General features: G+C 50.9%; 2 protein-coding genes across 2 annotated transcripts; both read left to right on the top strand.

Moving 5' to 3' along the window:
• Window positions 1-10795: 10795 nt before the first annotated feature.
• CHC_T00008271001 (Animal heme peroxidase homologue) lies at window positions 10796-12400 on the top strand. The gene has a single exon (XM_005712193.1). The coding sequence runs from the start codon at window positions 10796-10798 to the stop codon at window positions 12398-12400; it is 1605 nt and encodes a 534-aa protein (XP_005712250.1).
• Window positions 12401-19599: 7199 nt separating this feature from the next.
• CHC_T00008836001 (Animal heme peroxidase homologue) lies at window positions 19600-21315 on the top strand. The gene has a single exon (XM_005712192.1). It carries the CDS (start codon window positions 19600-19602, stop codon window positions 21313-21315), a length of 1716 nt encoding a protein of 571 aa, XP_005712249.1.
• The last annotated feature ends 4479 nt before the right edge of the window (window positions 21316-25794 follow it).

Genomic DNA, 25794 nt, shown 5'->3' with positions numbered 1-25794 from the left:
CCACCCTGCCCAACAACAGCACACGCCATACCGCCAGCCGCGCACATGGAACCGCACTCCGCTCCCACCCCACCCCAACCCGTGTCAATTCCATGTCGCCAGGGGCACACGCCCGCAACACTCAGACCTCGAATGCAACCATCCAGCACACCCAAGCCACCGCGCAGCACAACCCTCACAAACACCGAAAAAGACGAGACACACATACGCTCAAGCCCGTTTTACACAACCTGCACCGCCTTGCAGCCCACAATTCACCCCCAACCTGCACGAAGCCAACAACAATTCCGACAGCGACCTGAGTACGTACACACTGGACTCCGCGGCCCATCCCACACACATCACACACCCCACCCGAGAAATGAACTCTCTAACCCGACCCCTCCACACACGCACTGCTTCCAACCAACTCCTCCCCGCCACGCATTCCGGAAAGATGACGATCAACTTCAATACACCCAATGAAAACGCCACCATCTCCCTCCCAGCCATAGCCACGCCACAGATCGAACATAACCTCATTTCTGTCCACGACCTGGCAAAAACATACGGACTAGTGCTATTCACTGCAGAAAACGGATACGCAATCAATGTTAAAGACCCGTCACAGCCCGACATATTAGCCCACGCACCATGGAAACATGGAAGCTACTCCTTCAAAGCGACGAACGCTAACGCGCCCTCAGCACTCACAGCCCGAGCGCACCAACGCCAACCAAAACCCAAAAACAAGAACCCAACTACCCCTCAAACCACACCGCAACCACCCATCCATCCCGGTCCAACAGCTCCCCCGCCTAAAAAGACAACCAACGCCCCACCACGCACACCAACGACCATCCTAATCAACAGACCACCCGCGACACGAATCCGCCAACACTACGACCCGACACCACCCAAACCATCCACCACACTTGAGCACACCTACCAAGATTGGCACATGAAGCTCAACCACATCGACCAAAGGACCCTCCAGCTCATGGCGAAAAACAAAACCATCCCCATACTCCCGCACTCCCTGCGGAACCCTCCTCCACCCATCACCTGCTCTGCATGCCACACAGCAAAACAAAAAGCACGCCCACACCCCCGCACAGAAAACCCATATGAAATCGGAACATATATAAGCTCCGACACCTGTGGGCCAATCAACCCGAAATCACGCCACGGCAACAACTACTTCATGACATTTATCGATGCACGCAGTCGCTACCCTTTGGTGTACTTCATGCCCAACAGAAAGCTAACCGCCACCATCATTCCATCTGCGCTACAACTCATCGAACACAACAGCCCCAACCCCATCAAAATCTACCGAACAGACAACGCGAAAGAATTCCAAACGAAGGCACTCAAAACCATATACGAAAAAAATGGCATCACCTACAAGTCAAACACCCCATACCAGCCGCAAGAAAACTCCCGAGCAGAACGCATAAACCAAACGCTCATGCAAAATGCCCGATCTACACTTAATCACTCTCGCCTCGATGAAACTCACTGGGAAGACGCAGTGAGAGATGCAGTATTCAAATATAACATCATTTATCACAAAAGCCTATGCGCATCGCCACACCAACTTTGGTACAACGAGACACCGAACCCCACAAGAATATTTACCTTTGCCCAGCTTGGCTTTGCGCCAATTCATCAAAAGAAAAAGAAACTGGAACCACGAGCCTTCCCCGCGAGGTACATGTATGCCATCAACATGTCTCAAATTATGGTAATGGACATACGCACCTAAACCTACCACCAGATACGAGCCATTGACTTCTCCCCATACAAGCACCAACACGACCCCACGCTCAATCCCATCAACGCATTCCATACACACATGCCTACCACAGAACCACCCACCCATCAGCCACAAGCAGACAACATAGCCCCATCCATGCCGAACCCGAAATCCCTTTCCGCCGCTCGCAAATACCCGGACGCCCACCTCTGGGAAACAGCACACAACGATGAATTGGACAATCTCGACAAAAACGGAACTATCAAATGGATTCCAACCGAGCAACTCTCGGATAACGCAGAACTCATCCCGTTAATGATGACCTACCGATATAAAAGGTCAGATGATGGAAGCATCAGAACGCGAAAAGCACGATGCGCAGTACGCGGCGACCGCATGACTCCACACAAACACTACGATCCGTTACAAACCACGTCATACATGGCTGAGAAGGCAACCATACGCACAGTAATCGCCATCTCAGCCGCCTTCAACCAGCCCTCAGAAACGTTCGATATCACCGCCGCCTACCTGCACGAAAAATATAACCACGATTAACCAATCCACATCAGACAGCACCCAAAATTCAACGGATCCTACAAGCATCCCGGCAAACAAGGCATCTTAATCGGCAACTTGTATGGGACCCACCTGCCGCCCACACCTACCTCACCCAGCTCACCCTTTTCCTCACATCGAAAGGCTACACCCAATCACACCATGATCCCTGTATGTTCTTCAAACTAACCGACAACACAAACGTCATATTCACAGTGAGCATGGGCGACTTTTTTGCCACGGCCTCCAACCAAACACTCCTCAACGATCTCTACTCCATCCTCGCCACCAAGTACCAACTCAAGCGCTTTCACGACCCCACGATGTTGCTAAACTGGCGTTTTCAGCGCAACTTTGATGGAAGCATGCACATCTCCCAGCCTCACACAATCAAAGCTATCCTCACCAAACTTGATCTCACCGAATGCAATCCAAAACCCACACCTTATATGGTCAACAAAAACAAGCTAAACACCCGAACTTCAACGCCGCTTCCCGCCAAACAGCACGCTCTATACAGGCAAATCATCGGAAATTTACGTTATGTCGCCGACTCGACAAGACCAGACATCTATCATGCAACAAGCCTGTTGTCTACGTCCATGCATAGCCCCTCACAGCATGACTTGTCGGCCCTGAAGCGTTTGATGAGATACCTCAAGCACACCATGTCACACGGAATCCACTACACCAACAATAACACCCCATTGCAAACCTACGCTGACGCGGATTTCGCGAACACTGCCGATCGCAAATCATACTCAGGAATCGTACACATATTAGGTCGCTCTCCAATTGACTGGTCATCAAAGAAACAATCCGTCATCGCGCTATCCACGTGCGAATCTGAGTACATTGCGGCAACATGTGCAGTGCAGCAAACTGCATGGCTACGCAGAGTTCTACAGGACCTCCAGCTTTTCAACGACGACCCCACTCCTCTGCACGTCGATAATCAAGCGGCCATCCAAGTCGCCCAAAACACAACACCGACCAAAAAGCGCAAATACATCGACATCAAGCACCACTATATCCACGACCATATCAAGAAGGGAAGCATCGTCATCCGGTACATACCCACCCAACATCAGCTCGCCGACCTCTTCACGAAGCCACTCCATGGCCAGCGATTCACAGAACTCACGCGCAAGCTCAATATCATCGCTCCCACCCCCCAGCATCGCGCAGTACTGGCGAGAGGGGGGCTGACAGACCGCACACACAACACCCATCACTCGCCAATACTGCCTGCAATGCAACTCTGACAGACCGCATACGTGTAGAGATGACAAAAGCAGCATAAATAGGAAACTGTGGAAGGCGAGAATAAAGAAAGGAGGAGCATCGTTCCCACAAGGGCGAAAGAGGAAAAGGGTAGCGTCGTGGAAATGGTGATGATTCGATGGCGGAAGCACCTTCGAGGATTGCTGGTAGGTCTACTTAAATCCTTCTCAGCACAAGAAAGGAAGACTGATTACTGTACTGTCCGAACCTCCGAAAGGAAGACGCTGTGCTGAATTAACAGAACAGCTGTGGAAGGATATTTGGTTGTGCCGAATCAATTGAGCAAGTAAAGCGGATGGCGCCATGGCTACATTTTGCCAAATTGGCTGAGCCCGCGTGGAAGACAATTCGGCTGAAACGATAAAGAAGTTCAACCGCTGTTGGCGTGATTACACTGACTTGCCCAAATTCGTCCTATCAAAGCCAACTACGCCTTATTGTGTGTTTCTGCGTTGTAGTCGTGTACTGTGACCGAGGGACGGCGCAAAGTGCGGTAGGAGAGACGACAGTGAACTCCACTGTCGGGTGTATCTACTGTCTACAGTATATATAGCTTTCGCGATTGTGTCGCCTGAGTAAAATGAGCATTCACCCGTTCAGCTGTTCATTGAACTCTTCATTTGTTTTCTTATACTTAAAACCAAGCTGACCCTTGTCAAATCTCTGCACAAGTGATATCAACCTCGGTTTGGGGCCATTGAAATAACACACAAAAGGAAAGTAGGATTCTGGAACCATCCGGCGGGCGAGTATGAGAATCAGTCTTCAGGTGGTCTTTTAAAGTTTTCTTTATTGTTGTAGGGGTTTTATTGCTTTGTACGTCCGTGATCCGACATCAGATGTCTTGATTTTGTATAAGACGTGTCCGAAGAGAATGATGGATTCTTTTGGCACTCGAGAGATGTGAACGTCTTTTTCGTTTTGAAATTTCCGTGCCCTTTCTGATAGGAATTCGCTAATAAAACCGTTGGTAAGCGGTCGGTTTGATGGAGCAAGAATTCCTTGGAGCGAAAATCATCGACTTGTTGATTTATTGATCTCCTGGCTGGTTAGTCCTGTTCCAGGCGAGATCTCAACTTCGTCTGCCATCAGAGGGCTTTGTTCGCGAGTATCCATTCCATCCACGCTATTTGGTTTCGCAGATGTTTGGTTCCGGCGCATTATCACATTTATTTTGTTGAGGAACGTACAGAAGTCAGTCAGGATTTGGAGTAAGTGACCATAAAGCATAGCACGACAGATTTAAGTCTTCTCCTTGGCCCAGTTTTGCGACAGAGGCGTTTATAGGGGTTTGGCTGGATAGTGGAATTGGGTCAATTGAAGATACAGAGTCTAATGCCCGGATTATGAACTACCGCTGTCGTGTCACTGCTGCGGTGATAATTTAGCGACTTCTCATTGGTTTTGTAATCGCCAGGTAGTCTCTCTTGCATGGCGTCCGTTTATTGTTGCCTTGTTTTTGTACTCATGCATCTCTGCTTCAGTTTTAAAACGACGACCGTCCGCCGGGCTCGGCCGATACGGGGTTGTACCTTTGTCTACAACTCGACCGCGCACTTGCTCAATACCATCTCGACGAGTTCGACACAGCACGTCATCGTAGCGCCCGATTCTTCTTAGTTTTGAGCCCAGGCCTCCAAACTAATTTGTCGTCTCGGCCCAAGATCTCCTTGGATGCCAAGTCACCCCCTGGACTGATGGCAATACCGTGACGCAGTCAAGCTCTGGCAGATTTTTCACAACGCACTCCCTGACTCGAATAGAAATAAGATCCCCACAGCACTTCAAGCCGTCTTTGCCAAGGCACAGTTGTACGGTCGTGCTAAGGATCTTTGCTCTGGAATCGCTGATATTGAACAAACTGCAGATGGTGCAGTTGCCAACTGCAATCTTACCGACAATGAGGTCACTGACCTCATTGTAGGTAAGATTTATCCAAAGGATGCATTGTGAGTTGTGAGTGATGCCTATCGTGCCTTCAATCAACTCCGGAACACACGTCGCAGTAGCAATCAGACCATGAAGAACTTTGCGTCTCGCTTTTCAGCTCAAGCTGCAACTTCAACTCCATCTGACAACGATCAAGCTTCTAGAATACATCACAGAACTTATACTGCTGTCTAACTCTGCCATTGATGACTCCCAACGTGTCTCTGTTATGGCAGAAACCGCACCTTCTGATGAGAATATCACTTCAGAGTCGACGAATGATCAGTTTCTGAGTTCCATCACCTACTAACCGGTAGCTTCTGTAATCAAGCAATGTGACAAGAGTTCGCAAATTACTTGTGACAATGGCCCTCTTCCAGTTAGCTCTGCTGGCACTGGAAACTTGCGAGATCAGCATTGTGCTGGCGCTGGGCACTTTCGTGATCAGAATCACCGTAACAGGACTCGCAACAAAGGTCAACCACCGACAATAAAGTTCCCATGTGACGCATGTGGCAAGTATTGTCACTGGAAACGGAACCATAATGCAGACAGATCTCTGTCACCTCACGTGAAGTGTTTTGACAATCCACGGAAGCAATATTCATTTTCGGGATCTCACTGGGGTCATCATGACTTCGCACCAACTTGGTATCCGTCCGATCTAGACCAGGGCTTGAAGCCCTGGTCTAGATCGGAGGGATACGCCCAAATCCAAGGCGGTATTGTTAAACATGGCTATTTTGACTGGCTCTGCCGCTAATACGGGACTCTCGTATAAACTCGGACCAATACTAGATGGTAGAGCACTGTACTCCGCAATTGGACACGTTGAATTGAGTCTCCTTACAGATCATATTGGCCTATCACTGAACCCGAAGATGGATGCCATTCCGCAGGCACTTGGTAGCCACACACACTGGCAGTATGGAACGAGTGAGCATGCCAGTCCTGCACGTCGCATCTTGGGATCGATTTTCTTAACGGCGACACCCGATCAAGGCACTGTCCGAATCACTTTCCTTGTCTTGGATGGTTCGTCACAGTGGGTCATTGGCCGTAATGCTACACGCAAGGCTAACCTTGAGCACATTGGTAGAAATGCTCTGGTCCTTCTTTTTGATGGTGAACGCGAGTAAATATCTATTGCCAATGACAACTTTCTAAGCTATGTATCTCTGGATCTTTTCAAATCATCTTGCAACAATTACAATCATCTTGCCTTATCCTGCACCAGAACCTTATCAAGCAACAGAAGTTCGACACTCTCGAAGAGTCCGCACTCGCTCTCGACACGGCACCCTGGCCTGACGTCAAGCGAATCGCCGACAAGGTCCACAAACATGTATGCGGCCATGCCAGTTTCACCGACTACAAGCTCCTTCTCGAACTGAATCGCCTATGGAAGGACATCGTAGCATCGTATCTTACGGAAGTCGTCAATGCGTGCCCTGCTTGCCGCTCTACGTCGGTACCACATCCAAGTCGAAAGGTGTCGATTAGGTCTCTGTCCAAAAACTTCAACGAAGTTCTCTGTGTTGATCATTTGTATTTGGAAGAAATCCTGCTCATGCACGTCATGGACCTCATCACACAGCATTCAAGTGCTCTCGTAGTTACCTCAACATATGGCAAATGGACTGGTTAACGCCAATACCAAATGGCATTTCCAGTCTGACAATCTCATGCTGGAAACTGGACTCATCCAACCAGCACATATCCCTTAGCTCTTCTATCAGAAAGATAATGGCAGGATGGTACTTCTAGTTACCAAGGGTGTGGATGACCTCAAAGCTGCTGATGAAGGAGATCGCGTCAAAAACTTTTTCGACGAGTTCGACAGGCGATTCAAGTTTGGCGATGTGAAGCATGGACCTGGGAAGCTTCGCTTCTTAGGAAACAACACTGTCCAGAACGTAGACATCACTGTTGAAACCGACGCCGATGAAAATCTAGAGGCAGTTACTGGGTATCACTTATCCAGGCAACGTCACAAACAGTTCGACCAACCACTCAACAAGATTAAAAAGTCTGTCTTTGCCTCAGTAAACAGTTTGCTCGGATGGATTGACACCATAGCTTCGTCGTTTTGCTCGTTCAACGCCAGCTACTTGCAACAAAAGGCACCTGATATTAAAGTTTGTCACTTTATTGAACAGGTCAACGTGCTTCGCGAGCTCAAATGGCTCGGCACAACAATTGCTTATCCCGGACCAACGGACAAAATTCAGCGGAAGCTGAGTATTTTTGGTGTTCACTGATGCGTCCCGCACGGATTTCGTTGGACTATTTGGAGTTGCTAACAGTCTCCGGAATGATGAGATGGAGGAGAAGTCAATCTAACACGTCATCTTTTGGATGTCGCCCAAGGCTAAGCGCCCGGTCAAGAGTGTACCTACTGCTGAGATCCTCGCCGCATCTGAAGGAATTGACGAAGAGAAGACGATTTACAAAGCGTACTCGGAGCTACTTGACATGAATATCAAGTTGCGTCTTGCTTTGGACTCGAAAGATCTCTTCACATCGCTGTCGACTCAGAAGAACTCCATCGACAAGTAAATCTGCGGTGATTTGAGTTGCATACGCTACGAGTTCCAGACTGGTGCTGTAGACTTGCATTCTTGGATCCCAAGTCACGGAAATATTGCTGACCCTCTCACCAAAAAGGATAGCAGCCTGACTGATGCACTGCAACTGACTCTTTTCACCGGGAGGACCTACTTCATGTTTGAGGAGCTCGCGGAGACGAGGAACTCTGAGAAGAACTTCGGCTAAAGGGGAGGAGTATGAACTACCGCTGTCGTGTTACAGGTGCCGTGATAATTGAGCGACTTCTCAAAGTTTTTGTAATTGCGCCGGATAATCTCCATTGCATAACGTCCGTTTATTGTTGCCTTGTTTTTGTACTAATGCACCTCTGCTTCTGATGTAAAACGACGACCTTCCGGTGGGCTCGGCCGACACGCGGTTGTACCTTTGTCTACAACTCTACTGCGCACTTGCTCGCATCCCTCTCGACGAGTTCGACACAGAACTTCATCGTAGCCCGATTATTCTTACTGACGTTCTCATACACAGCTGTGCTCAGAGAGCGCTCCAAAATATTGAGGGATTGCTGAATAACATATGCAAGTTCATTGCAATGCAGGGCATGCCGAATATCTTCAACCGAAGTACGCAGTGCCCTATCGTGGGACAAGCAACAATAACAGTGCGGGAGGGATGGTGATAAGCGAGGACAGGTTTTTTGCATATGCCCAAGTGCCATGTTTGTCATGCGACTGTTCCAAGTACAATCCAAGTACAAGTGAATATGGTCACCAACTTTAACGGGAATGCCATAGACGGCCGTGGTTCGCATCTTTAAGATGAGCTTGCGTGTCGCTGATAGGGCCTTGTGTGTCTCTCTGATTTCGTTCGGGTCCATAACAGGGGCCTGTTCAGAAGTGAAAGGTCGATTGTAACCGTTTGAAAGCTCATGAGCGTACAACACGTCACTTCCATAAAGATCATTAGAAATGCAGTGCGCTTGTGAAACGAGGAGAGATAGCGGGACATTATCGTTGGAGTGCTTCAGTCGAAGGTAGATGTGTCTTAGCGTGGTGTTTTGTAGAATACTGCATGTAGTGAAAAGAACGATACCTGTCTTCTGTAACGCCCAGCAGCTGTTGTACAGCTGTACCTCGTGTACACGGCGTACGCGTGGGATAGAGTCGCGATCAAGGGATGTGATCCCTATCGCATCCGACATGGCGCACGTGGGGACGTGGCAAGCTCTGTCTCCGATATCGGAGAAGACCCCTTCGTTTCATCAGCCAGAGGACGCAGTTTCGTTTCGCGACCGATTCGAACCGCAAGTTGCATTCCACACAAGCTCTCTCGAGCGAATATAAGCGGCGGTGAGGAGAAGCCCCGCGCAATAAACGAAGGCACAGTTGCACGCAGTTGGAGAAGCGGCACTGTGACCATACTTTCTCTGCCTTGCCCTCTTCATTCCCTCTACGCTTTACCTCTCAGTTCCTCTCTCTAGGCCTCTTATTCTAGGTGCCATTACGAGCGGTAGCCCAGGACCCAGTGGGCGCTACACTCCCAGAAGGGGATGCAATAGAATCCTTCAGTAGTGGACGGTCATCTATGTCAGTCATGTACCTTGTCACTGCAGCCTATCCTGCCTCGACGAACAGCTCAATAACCAAAGCAATAGCATTAATTCTCTTGTTCAAGGATTGTCATCTGAGGCGATTTCTCTCCTACACACTGCAGCAGACGCCAAATAATCTACTTCTCGTCTTCTTCATATTATCTTGTCTCAAATCTCTATCATACACGTCGGGTGACCACTTTTTCTCCGTCGCGCACTCCCGCAATTCCAAAGCCCGTATGACGTTCGCCTCGACTCCCTCTGACCCGTTTAAAAGGAGGGCAACAAACAGGGCCATCGACTCGACGTGATTATTCGCGCAGGTCCTTCAGTAGAACAACTCGCGACCCTTTCTGCGTTCGTGGCGACTCGGTCGGCCCCGTCTATCGAGAGGGACCGGAGAAAGACCATTGCGCCGACGATATCATTCTTGTCCAAAGCCTCTTAATACAACTCTACGGCCCGTGTTGCCTTCTCGTCGACTCTCTCTACCCTTATCAACTGCAGTGCAGAGCTCGCAGAATGGGCATCACTTCGATGTGATCATTTCTCCTCAATCACCGACCGGGAACCGCGCATATGCGCGCGTCGAACGAGTCGTCCGCGTTGGAACCTTCGTGTGGCGTTTGGAAACGGCCAGTGGCACGTGCGTGCCGTGACGTATAAGTCGCTACCTGTACTTACACACGTATGCGGAAAGCGGAACGCTAACTCTTTTCACAATTCCTCAACCGACGGAGGCCCACCGGACTCTTTTTCGTGCACAAGTTTTGCTGCACCCCTGCTGTCCGCCACAACCCACTCACACACATTTCCATCCCGAACCACTTGAAGCGGTGGGAACACACGTCGACTTTACCCCCGCCACATAACCACAATCCCAAGCCGGTCGGGGAGGCCCGGCTTCGTTGTCCTCCCGCTGGCAACTTCAACCGCGTTGCCGTGCTGAGCCGCCCCCCGGCTGCGTGCGGAGGATGTCCAAGCGGGGAAATGTTAAAATCGAGCTACTTCTGAATCTCCCGGCCTTTCTCCACACAACTTAAAAGCCGCCCCCGCCGCCCGCCTCCTTCCATCCTTCCATCTCCACATCAGCTCACCAGCCTCAACCCCGCAGCCTCATCTCTCTCAACCACATTTCACTCACCATGAAAAAAGCCATCGCCACCTTTACCCTTGTCTGCCTGCTCGGTTCCGTCGTGGCCCAGCCTACCAGTGGCAACGGCCCAGCCGACAGCGAGGCTTTTGAAGCCGTCGGCCCCCAGAGCGCAGTCTTCGAGACTCGTAGCATGGCCCAGTGTGATCCCCGCTTCCGCACCTTCGACGGCACCTGCACCAATAATGCCACCGAGATCAGCCGCACGCAGGGCTCCGCTGGTCTGCCGCACTTCTCCTACTTTCTGGAGAGCCCGCCCGAGCTCCTCTTCTCTGGCGAGCTCCCATCCCCTAGGCTCATCTCCAACGGCCTCACCACCCAGACTATGGACATCCGTGAGCTGCGCGGCCTGAACGAGCTCGTCACCTTCTTCGGGCAGCTCATTGACCACACCTGTGCCTCCACCCCGACCAACAACGGCGCCGAGGGCACTATCGCTGAGCCCGCCTTCATCGATGTCCCCGCCGACGACCCCATCATGGCCAACATCTCCGGCTCCCAGCTCATGTTCTTCCGCTCTGAGCGAGAGGAGCTCCGCCTCGAGCCGGGCGTTGAGCGCGCCATCAACATCCTCACCTCCGCCATGGATCTGGACTCCGTCTACGGGCCCAGTAAGGCTCGCTCCGACGCTCTGCGCTCCTTCGTCGACGGCGAGCTCAAGACCAGCCCTAACGATCTCCTCCCGCTCAACACCCTGGGCCTGTCCAACGAGCCCTCCCCCTCCGCTAACTTCTTTGTCGCCGGTGACGCCCGCTCCAACGAGCACCCCGTCCTCACCACAATCCACACCGTCTTCCTCCGTGAGCACAACGACATCGCCCGCGAGATCAAAGCCGCCTTCCCGGAAATGAACGATGAGGAAATCTTCAACAACTCGCGCCAGGTCAACATCGCCCAGTTCCAGAGGATCGTCTTCGACGAGTGGTACCCCGCCATCACTGGACGCACCCTTCCCCCCTACGCAGGCTTCAGCCCAACCACGGACCCCACCGCCAGTATCCTCTTCACCACCGCCTCCTTCCGCGTCGGCCATACACTTGTCAACAACGAGATCACTCGCCTCGGACCAGGCTTGACTCCTTTGACCCCGCTCGACCTCACCATGACCTTCTTCGCCGGCGTGGGCCCGATCATGGCCGAGGGGATTGAACCGATCCTCCGCGGTGTCCTCAACACCGGTGCCCAGAAGATCGATCTCATGGTTGTTGACGCCCTTCGCAACTTCCTCTTCACCAACGTCGAAGAAGTCATTGGCCTCGACCTCATCGCCCTCAATCTGCAGCGCAGCCGCGACAATGGCGTCATGCTGTACACCGAAATCCGCAGTCGCTTCCGCAGCGGAAGCGAAGCCGTCGTCGAAGGCTTCTCGGACATCTCCAGTGACCCCAACGTCCAGAGCAGGCTCCAGAGCGTCTACGGTGACGTCGACAGCATCGAGGCCTGGATCGGACTCATGGCCGAGGACCACGCCCCTGGCAGCTCCATGGGCGCAACGATGCTCGCCATCTGGGAGGAGGAGTTCGGCCGTTTCCGGGATGGTGACCGCTTCTACTATGAGAACACGTCCCAAGCGCGGACATGCTCGCGGACATCCTGACGAAACCACTCAGGACAGATCCCTTCCGCAAGCTCACGGCGAAACTCAAAATCATCGCCGCACCCCCACCCACCCCCCCGCACACACAGTCGTACAGCGACCACACAGCGACGGGGGGAGTGTCATGATTCCCATGTCCTGTTTCTGTCGCTCTATGGTCGCAGTGCCTCCACTCTGTCATGATTCCCATGTACAGCACACACACCTAGGACACGCATACACGCACCACAGGTGTCACACAGATAGACAGCGGCTCCGTGCCTCCGCCGCCGCCTCTTATTAGAGCCTCGTCCGCTAGCCTCAGTAAAACAGAGTCATCGTTCCTTGCACCACAAATACGTACCGACCCGACTTTCTTCTTTTAGACCAGCTGCACCTTCCAGATATGGAAGGCCCCCACGCCTCTCACAAGGCGCACCATCTTCCCCTGCAACCCCTGGCAGCCACCCCGCCAGCCTGCAGTATATTCCCCCATCCTCGGTTCTCTTGCCCACGTTTGCCTCTTTTGTGCGGCTCCGTGTGTCCCTCAAGAACTGTGAACGAAAAACGTGTACCATGATGATCTGCGGTGTGATTTTTTCTTCCTTTGCGCACATGCAACTCATAAAGTAGCGGCACGAGTAGGGTCAATCAGAAAAGGGGTGTATTTGTCCCAGCGGAAGAAGAGTAGGAAAAAGAAATAATGCAATTGCAGCATTTTGGTTTTGATTTGTAGACGAAAGACGACAAGAAACGCATCAAGAAATTTATCGCAATCCCTCACATATACACCGCAAAAGGGGGGTCCTCTGCAGGGCCGATATAGTGAACGCATCTTTCTTTCAGCTGGCTTCTGGTGCATGTATAGTACAGTGGCAGAAACTCTATTTGACTTGCCCTGCCCTTCTCTGCTTTCTTACATCTTCACTGGGCTGCTTCTCATCTGTGACATTTAATAAGCGGAAAAGACGTTTTGCAGGCCGAACAGACTTTCGGCAATCTCTAAAAGGCCAAAACTTGAGGAACGCCCCGAATTGTGATCTGCATTTCCCAAAATCATTTGAATAAAAATATTTGGAAGGCAAGCTGAAACAAACTGCATTTGGATCGGATTGGCCAAAACATTCCGCCACTGACACTTCGAAGGACTGATAGTACAGTAGTTGAGATTGTTGTACGCAAACTATTTCTGGCATAGCAAAAGGATTTGGAAACACTTGGCAGGGCCTTAGCTGCGGCACGTACATAAAATGAACGCGTAGCACGGTGTCAGAATGAATTGATAACAGTACTGTAGCACAGCACAATTCACATGCAATTTCCACATACAGTCAACATCATCGAGTAGTGCACCCTCATGTAAGGTTCCAACAACATGCAATACTCGCATCTTGCACTAATGAAACTAAATATGAATGGGGTCACACAAAATACTCATTTACAAGCGTCTGGCGCCTCTTGGAACGACTCTGCTCAGCTTGTGCAGCCAGCAACGCGCGTTCTGCACAACGCAAATGACGAACTGCACCCTCGTTGTGGTTGTGTTGGTGCCCTTGCGTTTCACTCGAGTAAGACGGAAAGGATATGTGCAGTATGGAGGCAATGTTGATCCGTTTACTGTTGAGCATCGTCGGCTGCGTCGACTTGATCCCTGTCTTGGACAGCTGTCTAACAGCAATGCAAGGTATGATAACCTGTGTTTACCGAGAAACCCCTGCATTACTCACTCGTGGAATTACTCAATTCGGCACTATTGCGCGAGTCCTATCTGTAACCGCCTGCACTGGAGGAGAATGGGAGCTGTTGGAAATGCCAAAAATATTTACAGGACTTGTCAAGTGTCAGGTAAAAATCAGCACTGCCCTGAACACTCGGCAAATAATTATCCTTCCTCTCTATAACTTAATTGTTCTCATATCCCTAGTATTGCTATGGTTCCATATATGGAACCATAACAGGTTTTCAAAAAAACAACAAAAGCCCTACGGTTCCATATATGGAACCATAGGGCCGAATAAAGCCTGACTTGGCGGACCGATAGCGCTGTATACGCACATAGGTTTCCTTTTCTGAACCCTCCAGCCTGTAGCTGACAGTAAGATGAGCTGCCGGAATGTTCAATTTTTCGTGTTGGCAAAGTAAAGCTTGATCTGCACCTCGCAAGGTATCAGAGTCCATATCAAAACAACCTGAGATGGCTACCATCCTTCCCGATCACCACCACACCCCGTCAAGCAGTGTAGAGCGCACGAGAGGGCGCGGGACGAGGGTTAGAGGCCGAGGGCGTGGAAGTGGGCGTGGTCGTGGCGGTCGCGGTCGCGGTCGTGGTCGTGGTGGAACAAAAAGAACTTTTCAGGATGGTCGGGATCCGACTAGAGGGCGGCGCATTTCTAACATCGCAACGGAACGCTTGCTACTTGAAGATGTTTTTGTCAGCGATGTTATTGAAGAACGTGCGCGCTTGTTTTGTTTGTCGGCTATGGAGAGACTAATTGTCGAACGAGCAGCCCGTCAGTTACCATCATCGAGAGCAGGATATGTTGTTCTTTTCATGGACGAGCTGCTCAAGACCTGCCAAGGTTGGCTTAATGAACAAATTTGCCTACACAGGATAGAAACTACACGGATAACACTGCCTGACATGTATCGGTTTCTGTCCGTCTTCCTGCTCTCCCACTGTACAGGGTTTAGTTTTTTGAAGACCATACAGTTATTAAGGAACGAGGGCTGCAACCCACCTACCCTGGACCGAGTTCGCTTTATTTGTAACAACGTACTTGCCTTCTCGCCGACAGGCCGAGGGAGGGATGGTGGCACAACGTGGTTGGCACAAAGGGACCAGACTCAGCTTTTGACGCAGTTCGAGAACACGGCATTCAGGCAGACATGCAAATTTTTTGTCTCACCAACGTATACTTTGGCCACCCTTGACGACGACTTGTACGGCACTCGTGCTGCTGACAACCAGGTTAAGACACTCAGTAGCAGAAAGGCCGATCGCGAAGGCCATGCAGCTGATGCAATAGCTGACGCTCTTTTTCGGATTACATTAATGGTTCGCTTTCGTCGCCGAGGAATTTCGCAAAGCAGTAATGTGTACAGCTTAGTCGAGTCTGTCCTAGAAGGTAGGGGTGAACGGAGCGTACATAGTTTCATTCTAACAGCCGACCGTGGATACGGGAAGGTTTCCCTGATGCGAGAATTGCTCCGACATAGGATTGGATCTATAATGATTATGCCAGAGCACCTTTTACAGTGTCATCCATTTGTAGGAAAGTCGTACTTGAATGTTATGCGAAATGAAGAAGAGGTTTCCGGAGAAGACGAGGAAAGTGACAGAAATTGTGCACAAATGCCTGAGGAGGAGCACAACACACCAGACCAGCCCCTCAATCATGACAGTACTCTCGACTATAGTGGTGCTACAAGTGGTCTACTCGATCGTCCCCGTGCGTTTGTTATAAACGACGACCCGGAGGAGGGACCCCGGTCCTGGTGGGCTGTTAAAACATTTAAAGTTCGTGAAAATCGCAATGATACCTCGGCCAGTAGGTTCAAAGTCACAGCAGTCGCAGTGAGGGAAAAAGGAACTGACAAGTTCAGCCGGATCATACGTTTTCTGTACACTGTACCCTCAAATGTCTCAGCCAGTTTGGAGACATGGGTTGCGGTCCCCAAGACGGCAGCTTTAAATAACAAAATGTTTTCAAAGAGAACTGACAACGGAAGGATATTGTGCCCACCGCCGGACACATGCGACCTTAAGGATGAAATGGAACGCCGTCTATTGGCCAACTGCATTGTGTTAACAATTGACCAGAGATGTGCTGACTGGTTCGTTTTACGTCAGTTTCGTGTAACCGGGACAAGTGCTGGGAAAATTCTGTGCAATAACAACGAAGTAAGAAACATTATTGGAATGGATTCTAATGTAGGACAGAGTACGGAACAGACCCTACAAAAAATACTGCAGTCTTTTGTCAAGACATGGTTCAGTTCGAGTCGATCGAGTGAACCAATGATGCGTGGAACAGCTAATGAGTCAGCAGTCATTGCTTCACTAGCTTCTAGGGACTTTGTTAAGTGCTTGTATGAGTGTGGCATGCTTGCCAAGAAAGGAGAGGACTGGTTGGCTTGCTCTCCTGATGGTGTAGCATTAATTGATCTCCATGCGCTTGGAATGCAGGGAGACGTTTCAGAGGGACCGAACAATCATCTAGCATCGGTGGAAATCAAGACTAGTGTTGCTCAAATCAGTCTAGATCGGGCACTGTCCCTGGCAACGGCGGATGTGGTTAAATGCGAAGTTGGAGAGTCTTCATTTACGCACTACATTCCTGATGATCATGTCGGGCAGCTACTACATCAAATGGTGGTCCTTAGAGTTAATTATGTGATCTATGTCTCAGCCTCCGAAGCTGGAGTGATTTATACTGCTCTCGTACACTGCACGGATGCTATTTTAGATAACTGTCATGCCGCCTTGGCAGCAGTTGCGCAGCCTGTGGTCTCATGGGCGCACCAAGAAGAACCCAGTCCTCCTACGTTCAGTGACGCCGCAACAAGCCGTATAATTAAGTCGAGGTTACAATTCTGGCAACTCGTGAACAAATACGTCAAACAAAAGGACGCTTTTCCTCCATTGAAGCTTTTTAAGCATGCTTCTCAAAGTTGTACTCCCGCACTAAGGGTGGGGTTGACGGGAGCGCTCAGGCTCGCGCGATATTACGCTCATCGACTTCATCAATGAAGTGGGAGCAAAAAGTTGTCACACAAACGTTTAAAACACTGGCCATTAATTCTTTTATCGCATGGCGAATGGAACAGAAGAAGGATTTGTTGGAGAGCAAACAGGCCTTCCAGAGTTTAACGTCTTATCGGCACTCAGTTAATCAGGTAGAATCACTTGCGGATTTTGTTTACGAGGTTTCTAGAGAGCTCTTAATATATTCTCAATCGTTGGAAACAGCGGATGCCATATGTAGAGAAGAAATAGATGATGTATCGGACACTGAAGTGAGAAAACTGTGTACTCTCGCGGCAAGGAGAAAACGGAAGCGCTTGCTGTTTTTTAACGGAGCTGATGGGAAGCGATTGCGACTCAGCATCAAGAATCATGTTGTGAAACAGCAAAAGGATCAACAGTATTGCGCATTATGCGGAATAAGGGGAATTGAGGGCAATGAATCAGGGTGGAGGGGACACAGAACGACGTACAAATGCGTTCATTGCGATGTATTTGTATGTACAAGAATCTATCCCAGAAATCGCAAGAGCTGCTGTGAACTCTGGCACTCGGCCAATGTTTTAAAGCCGAGGTGCACTCCTCGACCTGCCCGGGCATCAACGCAGCCAGACCCCAATGATCAGGACGATGATGAGGGGTTTGAGGAAGAGGATTCTCATTCGAGGACAAGGGTTAGGGACGAAATTGCACGTACGGTGCCGAGACGTTCAAAGAGAAGGAGAACTCTGTAGCAATTGTAGTGCGCAAGATGCGACGTGGCCCGATATTAAATAAAAAATTTCAATTTTTTGGTTGGTTCCATATATGGATCCTACAGCAAAAAGGCAGAACGAAGACGTGAAGAAACCCAATGAAAGATGAGATTGGAATGGGGAATTGCAACCTCTTCCACTCGACTCGCTGCCCACGATTGCGGGGAGTGGAGCAGGACCAATGACTTTCTGGAAGATGGCAGCTTAAATAGGCACAGAAGCGATGATATGGGTCACCAAAAGTTTGGTCCCATATATGGAACCATAGAATCGAATACTAGGGATATGTGGGACGGCGATGTCTTCATATGAGGACAGCTCTTTTTTTTGCAAAAATATAGAAATTAAATGGAACATTCAAAAAGTAACCTTGAAAACTATTTTCTTAACGAGCTTGTTTTCGGCAATACTGTAGCATCTTGCAGAACACAGGGATAGCAGGCTTTGAATGCGCAAAAACCTTACGAATATAATGCAGATTGAGTATCAAGGTGCCATTTTACACTAGCGATTTTGGTTTCGAAGTTATTTTACATGCGGTTCTACGGTGGTTTAAAAAGGCTTCTTTTCCAGACATATCTAAAAACGACAACGAAGAACATGCAATTCTCACAAAATCCTTTCTGGTCCCAAGTCAGAAGTCAAGTACGATGGCGCGAGTATCTTTATTTGTATTTTTCTTTCTTGTCGGGGAAGCGAAAGTCAAGAATAAAATATGTCGAACAATGTCCTCATATGAGGACAATGGTCCAATAGACACTAGCATGTACGTCGGGTGACCACTTTTCTCCGTCGCGCACTCCTGCAGTTCCAAAGCCCGTATTACGTTCGCCTCGACTTCCTCCGCCCCGTTTAACAGGAGGGCAACAAACAGGGCCATCGACTCGACGTGATTATTCGCGCAGGTCCTTCAGTAGAACAACTCGCGACCCTTTCTGCGTTCGTGGCGACTCGGTCGGCCCCGTCTATCGAGAGGGACCGGAGAAAGAACATTGCGCCGACGATATCATTCTTGTCCAAAGCCTCTTAATACAACTCTACGGCCCGTGTTGCCTTCTCGTCGACTCTCTCTACCGTTATCATCTGCAGTGCAGAGCTCGCAGAATGGGCATCACTTCGATGTGATCATTTCTCCTCAATCATCGACCGGGAACCGCGCACATGCGCGCGTCGAACGAGTCGTCCGCGTTGGAACCTTCGTGTGGCGTTTGGAAACGGCCTGTGGCACGCGCGCGCCGTAACGTATAAGTCGTTACGTCACACGTATGCGGAAAGCGGAACGCTAACTCTTTTCACAATTCCTCAACCGACGGAGGCCCACCAGACTCTTTTTCGTGCACAAGTCTTGCTGCAACCCTTGCTGTCCGCCACAATTTATTCACACACATTTCCATCCCGAACCACTTGAAGCGGTGGGAATACACGTCGACTTTACCCCCGCCACATAAGCACAATCCCAAGCCGGCCGGGGAGGCCCGGCTTCGTTGTCCTCCCGCTGGCAACTTCAACCGCGTTGCCGTGCTGAGCCGTCCCCCGGCTGCGTGCGGAGGATGTCCAAGCGGGGAAATGTTAAAATCGAGCTACTTCTGAATCTCCCGGCCTTCCTCCACACAACTTAAAAGCCGCCCCCGCCGCCCGCCTCCTTCCATCCTTCCATCTCCACATCAGCTCACCAGCCTCAACCCGGCAGCCTCATCTCTCTCAACCACATTTCACTCACCATGAAAAAAGCCATCGCCACCTTTACCCTTGTTTGCCTGCTGGGCTCCATCGTGGCCCAGCCTACCAGTGGCAACGGCCCAGCTGACAGCGAGGCCTTTGACGCCGTCGGCCCCCAGAGCGCAGTCTTCGAGACTCGTAGCATGGCCCAGTGTGATCCCCGCTTCCGCACCTTCGACGGCACCTGCACCAATAATGCCACCGAGATCAGCCGCACGCAGGGCTCCGCTGGTCTGCCGCACTTCTCCTACTTTCTGGAGAGCCCGCCCGAGCTCCTCTTCTCTGGCGAGCTCCCATCCCCTAGGCTCATCTCCAACGGCCTCACCACCCAGACTATGGACATCCGTGAGCCGCGCGGCCTGAACGAGCTCGTCACCTTCTTCGGGCAGCTCATTGACCACACCTGTGCCTCCACCCCGACCAACAACGGCGCCGAGGGCACTATCGCTGAGCCCGCCTTCATCGATGTCCCCGCCGACGACCCCATCATGGCTAACATCTCCGGCTCCCAGCTCATGTTCTTCCGCTCTGAGCGAGAGGAGCTCCGCCTCGAGCCGGGCGTCGAGCGCGCCATCAACATCCTCACCTCCGCCATGGATCTGGACTCCGTCTACGGGCCCAGTAAGGCTCGCTCCGACGCTCTGCGCTCCTTCGTCGACGGCGAGCTCAAGACCAGCCCTAACGATCTCCTCCCGCTCAACACCCTGGGCCTGTCCAACGAGCCCTCCCCCTCCGCTAACTTCTTCGTCGCCGGTGACGCCCGCTCCAACGAGCACCCCGTCCTCACCACAATCCACACCGTCTTCCTCCGTGAGCACAACGACATCGCCCGCGAGATCAAAGCCGCCTTCCCGGAAATGAACGATGAGGAAATCTTCAACAACTCGCGCCAGGTCAACATCGCCCAGTTCCAGAGGATCGTCTTCGACGAGTGGTACCCCGCCATCACTGGACGCACCCTTCCCCCCTACGCAGGCTTCAGCCCAACCACGGACCCCACCGCCAGTATCCTCTTCACCACCGCCTCCTTCCGCGTCGGCCATACACTTGTCAACAACGAGATCACTCGCCTCGGACCAGGCTTGACTCCTTTGACCCCGCTCGACCTCACCATGACCTTCTTCGCCGGCGTGGGCCCGATCATGGCCGAGGGGATTGAACCGATCCTCCGCGGTGTCCTCAACACCGGTGCCCAGAAGATCGATCTCATGGTTGTTGACGCCCTTCGCAACTTCCTCTTCACCAACGTCGAAGAAGTCATTGGCCTCGACCTCATCGCCCTCAATCTGCAGCGCAGCCGCGACAATGGCGTCATGCTGTACACCGAAATCCGCAGTCGCTTCCGCAGCGGAAGCGAAGCCGTCGTCGAAGGCTTCTCGGACATCTCCAGTGACCCCAACGTCCAGAGCAGGCTCCAGAGCGTCTACGGTGACGTCGACAGCATCGAGGCCTGGATCGGACTCATGGCCGAGGACCACGCCCCTGGCAGCTCCATGGGCGCGACGATGCTCGCCATCTGGGAGGAGGAGTTCGGCCGTTTCCGGGATGGTGACCGCTTCTACTATGAGAACACGTTCCAGTATGACCCGCGCATTCTCGCCGGTATCCCCAGGCTCCAAGCTGCCTTGAATGGAGAGGACACCATGAAGGCCCTCTTGCTCAGGAACACCAACATCGCGCCCGCTGATATGCCGGACAGCCCCTTCTTCACCAACTAATTGTGTCAAGGATTCTAACGTTCTTTACAGCCACATTTTCAAAATTCACTCTTTGACATTTTAATCATTACATACGTACCGACCCGACTTTCTTCTTTTAGACCAACTGCATTTTCCAGATATGAAGGTCCTCTCCAATAAAAATATAAGACTGCAAGGTGGTTCTAACATCTCTATCAGCTCTGGCCGTCTTGCAAAACAAGGTACAGGTACTGCACTCTACAGTACAGTTTTGAACGACGTTTGCATCACGCAGCTACGTGGAGAGAGGAACATGCATTGAGAGCAGATGGCTTTTGCTCCATTCCGTTTACTGCATCTACTGCACATATTTACTGTACGATATGTCAGCATCCTCTCGATATACATTGAAGTACAATGACAATCTATGAGCTACTGCTGGAGATGCAACAGCCGCCCGAGACAGACGGCGACGACTTGACCAAGAATCTGCAACAGTCCGGGAATGGAGCGAGGCATTGACCGCATCCGCTCCTCTCTTTTTAAAAACTTTTGAGGGCTCTCACAGCTGGCAAGTCACAACGGAAAACGACAGCGTGACGCGGCGAGTTTTGGGAATGGGCACCTTGGGCACGGGTTCGGCCAACAAATGTTAAATACTTTTTGCTGGTACGAGTCCTTCTATTGGCTGTAATTGGTCATATATCAGTTTTACTTTCTTGCGAGGCAAAAGGCCACTGTCATGCACACGTGTGTCCGATGTGCCTCTGTATCACCACACCAGAGAGAAGAAAGCCGCGGCAGTGAGCGCTGGTCTACCTGTGAAGTTGTCATGTTTCCCTTACCCCCTCCCTCCCTTTATCTTTCTATCCCCCTTCTGCCCTTAACCCTCGATTTAGAACATGGAATAGCAAAATTTTCAAAATGATCACGACACTCTGCCCGGTCGCAACCCAACCTAGCCGTCTGATGAGTGTTTCGACCACGGTAACCGGAAGAGCGGACTGCAATCTAACACTTGAAATGGATGCGGCATAAAAGTAAGGATTACAACTCAAGATATGGCTCCTTGAAGATAGCTCTCGTAACAGCCTTTCAGAGTCCAAAACGTCCAATATTTTAGGAAGAAACTGAAAATAAGCTATTCCATGTATGCGGTTCCGGTGGAAGAGGCCCAGAAGATGCGTTTTGCATTACTGGAGCCTCTGGTGCTACCAAACACCAGAAACAGAGACCGTGCACATCCGTTTATACACGAAACTTACCAAGCCCTATCCATTGTGTCTTCTCGTGCGACGAGCTTTTGCATTGTTCTAGTTATTGGCCAAGAAACTTCTCATGAGTGTCGTATCGTACGATCACAGCCATTGATGCAAGTAGACAGTCTGTATCTATTCGAAAGTGCTGTAATTCCATCGAAATTCTTTTATTACATGTTAAACTACTCACATGTGTTTGGGGTCACGTTTTCTTTCTCGAAAGCAATAGAAATGCGTCTTCTTTTAAGTCTGCATGACCAAAACGTAGACAGGCACCCGTGCGCACAACGTCAACGCATTAGCAACCGAAAAATCTGTGGATCCTTCGATAAATGGGAAGGGTTATTACGCCCCAAAGACGTAGAGACCAGCTAGAGGGCGTCACAATGGAGAAAGATCTGGAATGCAAACGTAGTAAGTATGGGAGATGGTGGCCAGCACTATGAGGAGGGACACGCAGTAACCACGATGTAACGGGGAAGGGACGGCAGGACAGGCAGCAAAAGCAATATGAATTGAGCGTCGGGGAGTCCCGATGCACATAAATCAAGACGGATCACGGGCGGGACGGATGGCAGGTGCAGGTGAACAAGGGAGGGAATTAGGGCAGAGAAATAAGAACGGCGTGGAGAGGAAGGAAAAGAAATGGCGAAGGGGAGGGAAGAAAGTAGGGGATGACGGAGCTAATGATCAGCCTGAAATGAAGCTGTGCAGAACGATAGAGGACGACAGAAACATTACTTTGGTTCGAGAAGGGTAGACTTTAGCTGTCCGGCACGGGGACAGCCAAAGTCTGCCGTCTGCCTTTCTCGAACGAGGGAGAAAACGGCCAGGTAGAATGGCTAGTGCTTCGAGCACCCCTTCTTGAAGCAATATTAATATCTCGGGAGGCTTTCAAACTTTCATTTTACATACGGAGAGTTACGGTCTCCGCTCTGGAAGTTTTGAGGTCAGATACGGTTGCTGTGTTAAGAATTTGTAAGCATTCACGGTCCTGATCCGCTTCAGAGACCCTCCGATTATATTCATTTACCCTTTGCTTCAGTTGGGCAATCTCGGCGCGAAGTTCAGAATTTTCTTTCCCGGCATCCTCCATTCTCCGCGAGGTCACAGCCGGCTGGGGTAAAAGAGGCTGTGAGGCATCTCGCGTAGAGTGACGTACATCTTCTGCATGGGGAGAAGGTTGAGAAGGGGTCGGTAGTAGAGGGTCTGGAAGAGTGGCAACACCGCCCGCTTCACCAACTTGGGAATTGCGGCGTAGGATGAAGCCACGACGAGGGCCGGTGGCCGACTTCGTTGCTGCCCTCGTCTTCGGAGTAGACTCTGCTCCGACAACAGTACACGGTTTGACAAGCTCGGAGCTTATCAACCCGTGTACTGTTGTAGCAGCCGCCCCAGAGCGACCAGAGGCATTTGCTCTCAGCTCGGATACATCAGGTGCCGCTGACACTTGTCTAGGACGAAGGTTGTCAGTCGTGGTGCGATTTAGGGGATCCAATAGGCGTCGCTGGTTTTCAAACTTCCTCTTGCGAATTGGAGATATCCTACGCGGACGCGCAGGGGGACTCTGAGCCGTGCGTTGAGATCGTGAAGGGGGAGTAGAGGGAGGACTGAGAACAGGGGTTCGCACATTCTGCCTACCCTTCCTGAGCTTCTTGTTCCGCCTGGGCTCCAGGAGCCGTACAGCGATAGGGGCGTTCTCCAAATCTGTGTCCGCTTCGGAAACGCCGTTGGTGTTCTTGAGTGTCGGCGAAGTAGGCTCCAGTTCCCAGCGTTTCCTGCCAGCCCGAGTTTGTATCGCGGTGCCGGCTTTCCCGGAATGTTTGGAAGGGCCTGCCATTTGCCATACATAGAGAAGGTAAAAGTAAAGTGTGAGTGAAAGGAGAAGAAATGTAGGGGGAGGGAAGAAAGTAGGGGATGACGGAGCTAATGATCAGCCTGAAATGAAGCTGTGCAGAACGGTAGAGGACGACGGAAACATTACTCTGGTTCGAGAAGGGTAGACTTTAGCTGTCCCGCACGGGGACAGCCAACGTCTGCCGTCTGCCTTTCTCGAACGGGGGAGAAAAACGGCTAGGTAGAATGGCCCTGAAAGTGGCAAGCCAATTTGAAAGAGCAACGTGGGCGTTCTACATAAATGGTGATGAAGGAGGGACGATGTACGTATATGAAGATAATTGGCCACTGTAGTGTAATGAGTCTTACTTACACAATACATGGAAGAGTTTTTCCATCTGGAAGAGATTTCTTCCATTTTGCAGTTCAGAAATTCCGCACTTGCAAGTATTCCACGTCGGTACATCCAAATTTCGCATACATGGAAGAGGTCTATTCCATGTATTGGTTGAGGGTTAAGGGGCAGTACCCTCCGCCGTCCCTACGGGTGCAGGTGTACACGCATACACATGTACACGTACGCGTAATGACACTACCGCGGCAGTGAGCGCTGGTCTACCTTCGGGTATGAGCCGAAATTGATGCCCCCTGCTGTGATACAAGGTCGTTGCTGACGCTCTTGTAATCAGGATTTGCTAAGTGTGGAGTGTTGGTGGCGAAAACGGGGGGAGGAAGGCCGCACGCGTAGGGGAGAGAGAAAAGTTTTTTCAGAAGCGTGAAGTTTATTGAAAGAGCGGGGGTCAGTCCGGGGTGTTGTTGTGTTCTGTTCTTTGTCGCGGGGTGTCGCGGCGCGCCCCTTTCTCTTATAGAGGGGCCGCCAACATCTTCCACTTGCCAGGACCGCCGCTCTTCAAAGGGAGATTGTCCACGTGTACACCTGGCGTACACGTAGACCAATAAAATCACCTTTTGAAGGCTTTGGCCCTGGGGCCACTCCCGGGTACTGTACCCTGTACAGTACCCCAAATCTCCCCCACACGACAGGGGCAACATATATATTGACCGCTGGCCGCTCCTTTGCTCCTGGTGCTCGGCTTGGGTCAGGGAACCGGCGCTCGACCTTGACGATCCAATTGACACAATTTAGTGTCACCATCGACACCAATCCCCCAATCACTCCACGTATACACGTGTACAGCTCATCATCACTGTAAGCTATCACTTTTATCATTAACCTACCCACCTTCTCTACTTTTCACACAACTAACTTCGGTTTTCCTGCGTTTTTTTCTTGAAGAACCTGTCACCGCGTCAGGTTCTAATTGCCTCCAGTCTCAGAGATCGCTGATTGCTTGTGTGGCAGTACTCAGGTGAGGTTTTAATCCTCGAGTCTGCCCCTTGCAAGAAACCTGATCTGATGAGG

Source organism: Chondrus crispus, genomic scaffold (assembly GCF_000350225.1).
Source record: "Chondrus crispus Stackhouse genomic scaffold, scaffold_98, whole genome shotgun sequence".
Lineage (NCBI taxonomy): Eukaryota > Rhodophyta > Florideophyceae > Gigartinales > Gigartinaceae > Chondrus > Chondrus crispus.
This window is presented reverse-complemented; position numbering and strand designations above follow the sequence as displayed.

Coding starts and splice junctions, on each gene's coding strand:
- CHC_T00008271001 (XM_005712193.1), top strand. CDS start 10,796: ATGAAAAAAGCCATCGCCACCTTTACCCTTGTCTGCCTGCTCGGTTCC.
- CHC_T00008836001 (XM_005712192.1), top strand. CDS start 19,600: ATGAAAAAAGCCATCGCCACCTTTACCCTTGTTTGCCTGCTGGGCTCC.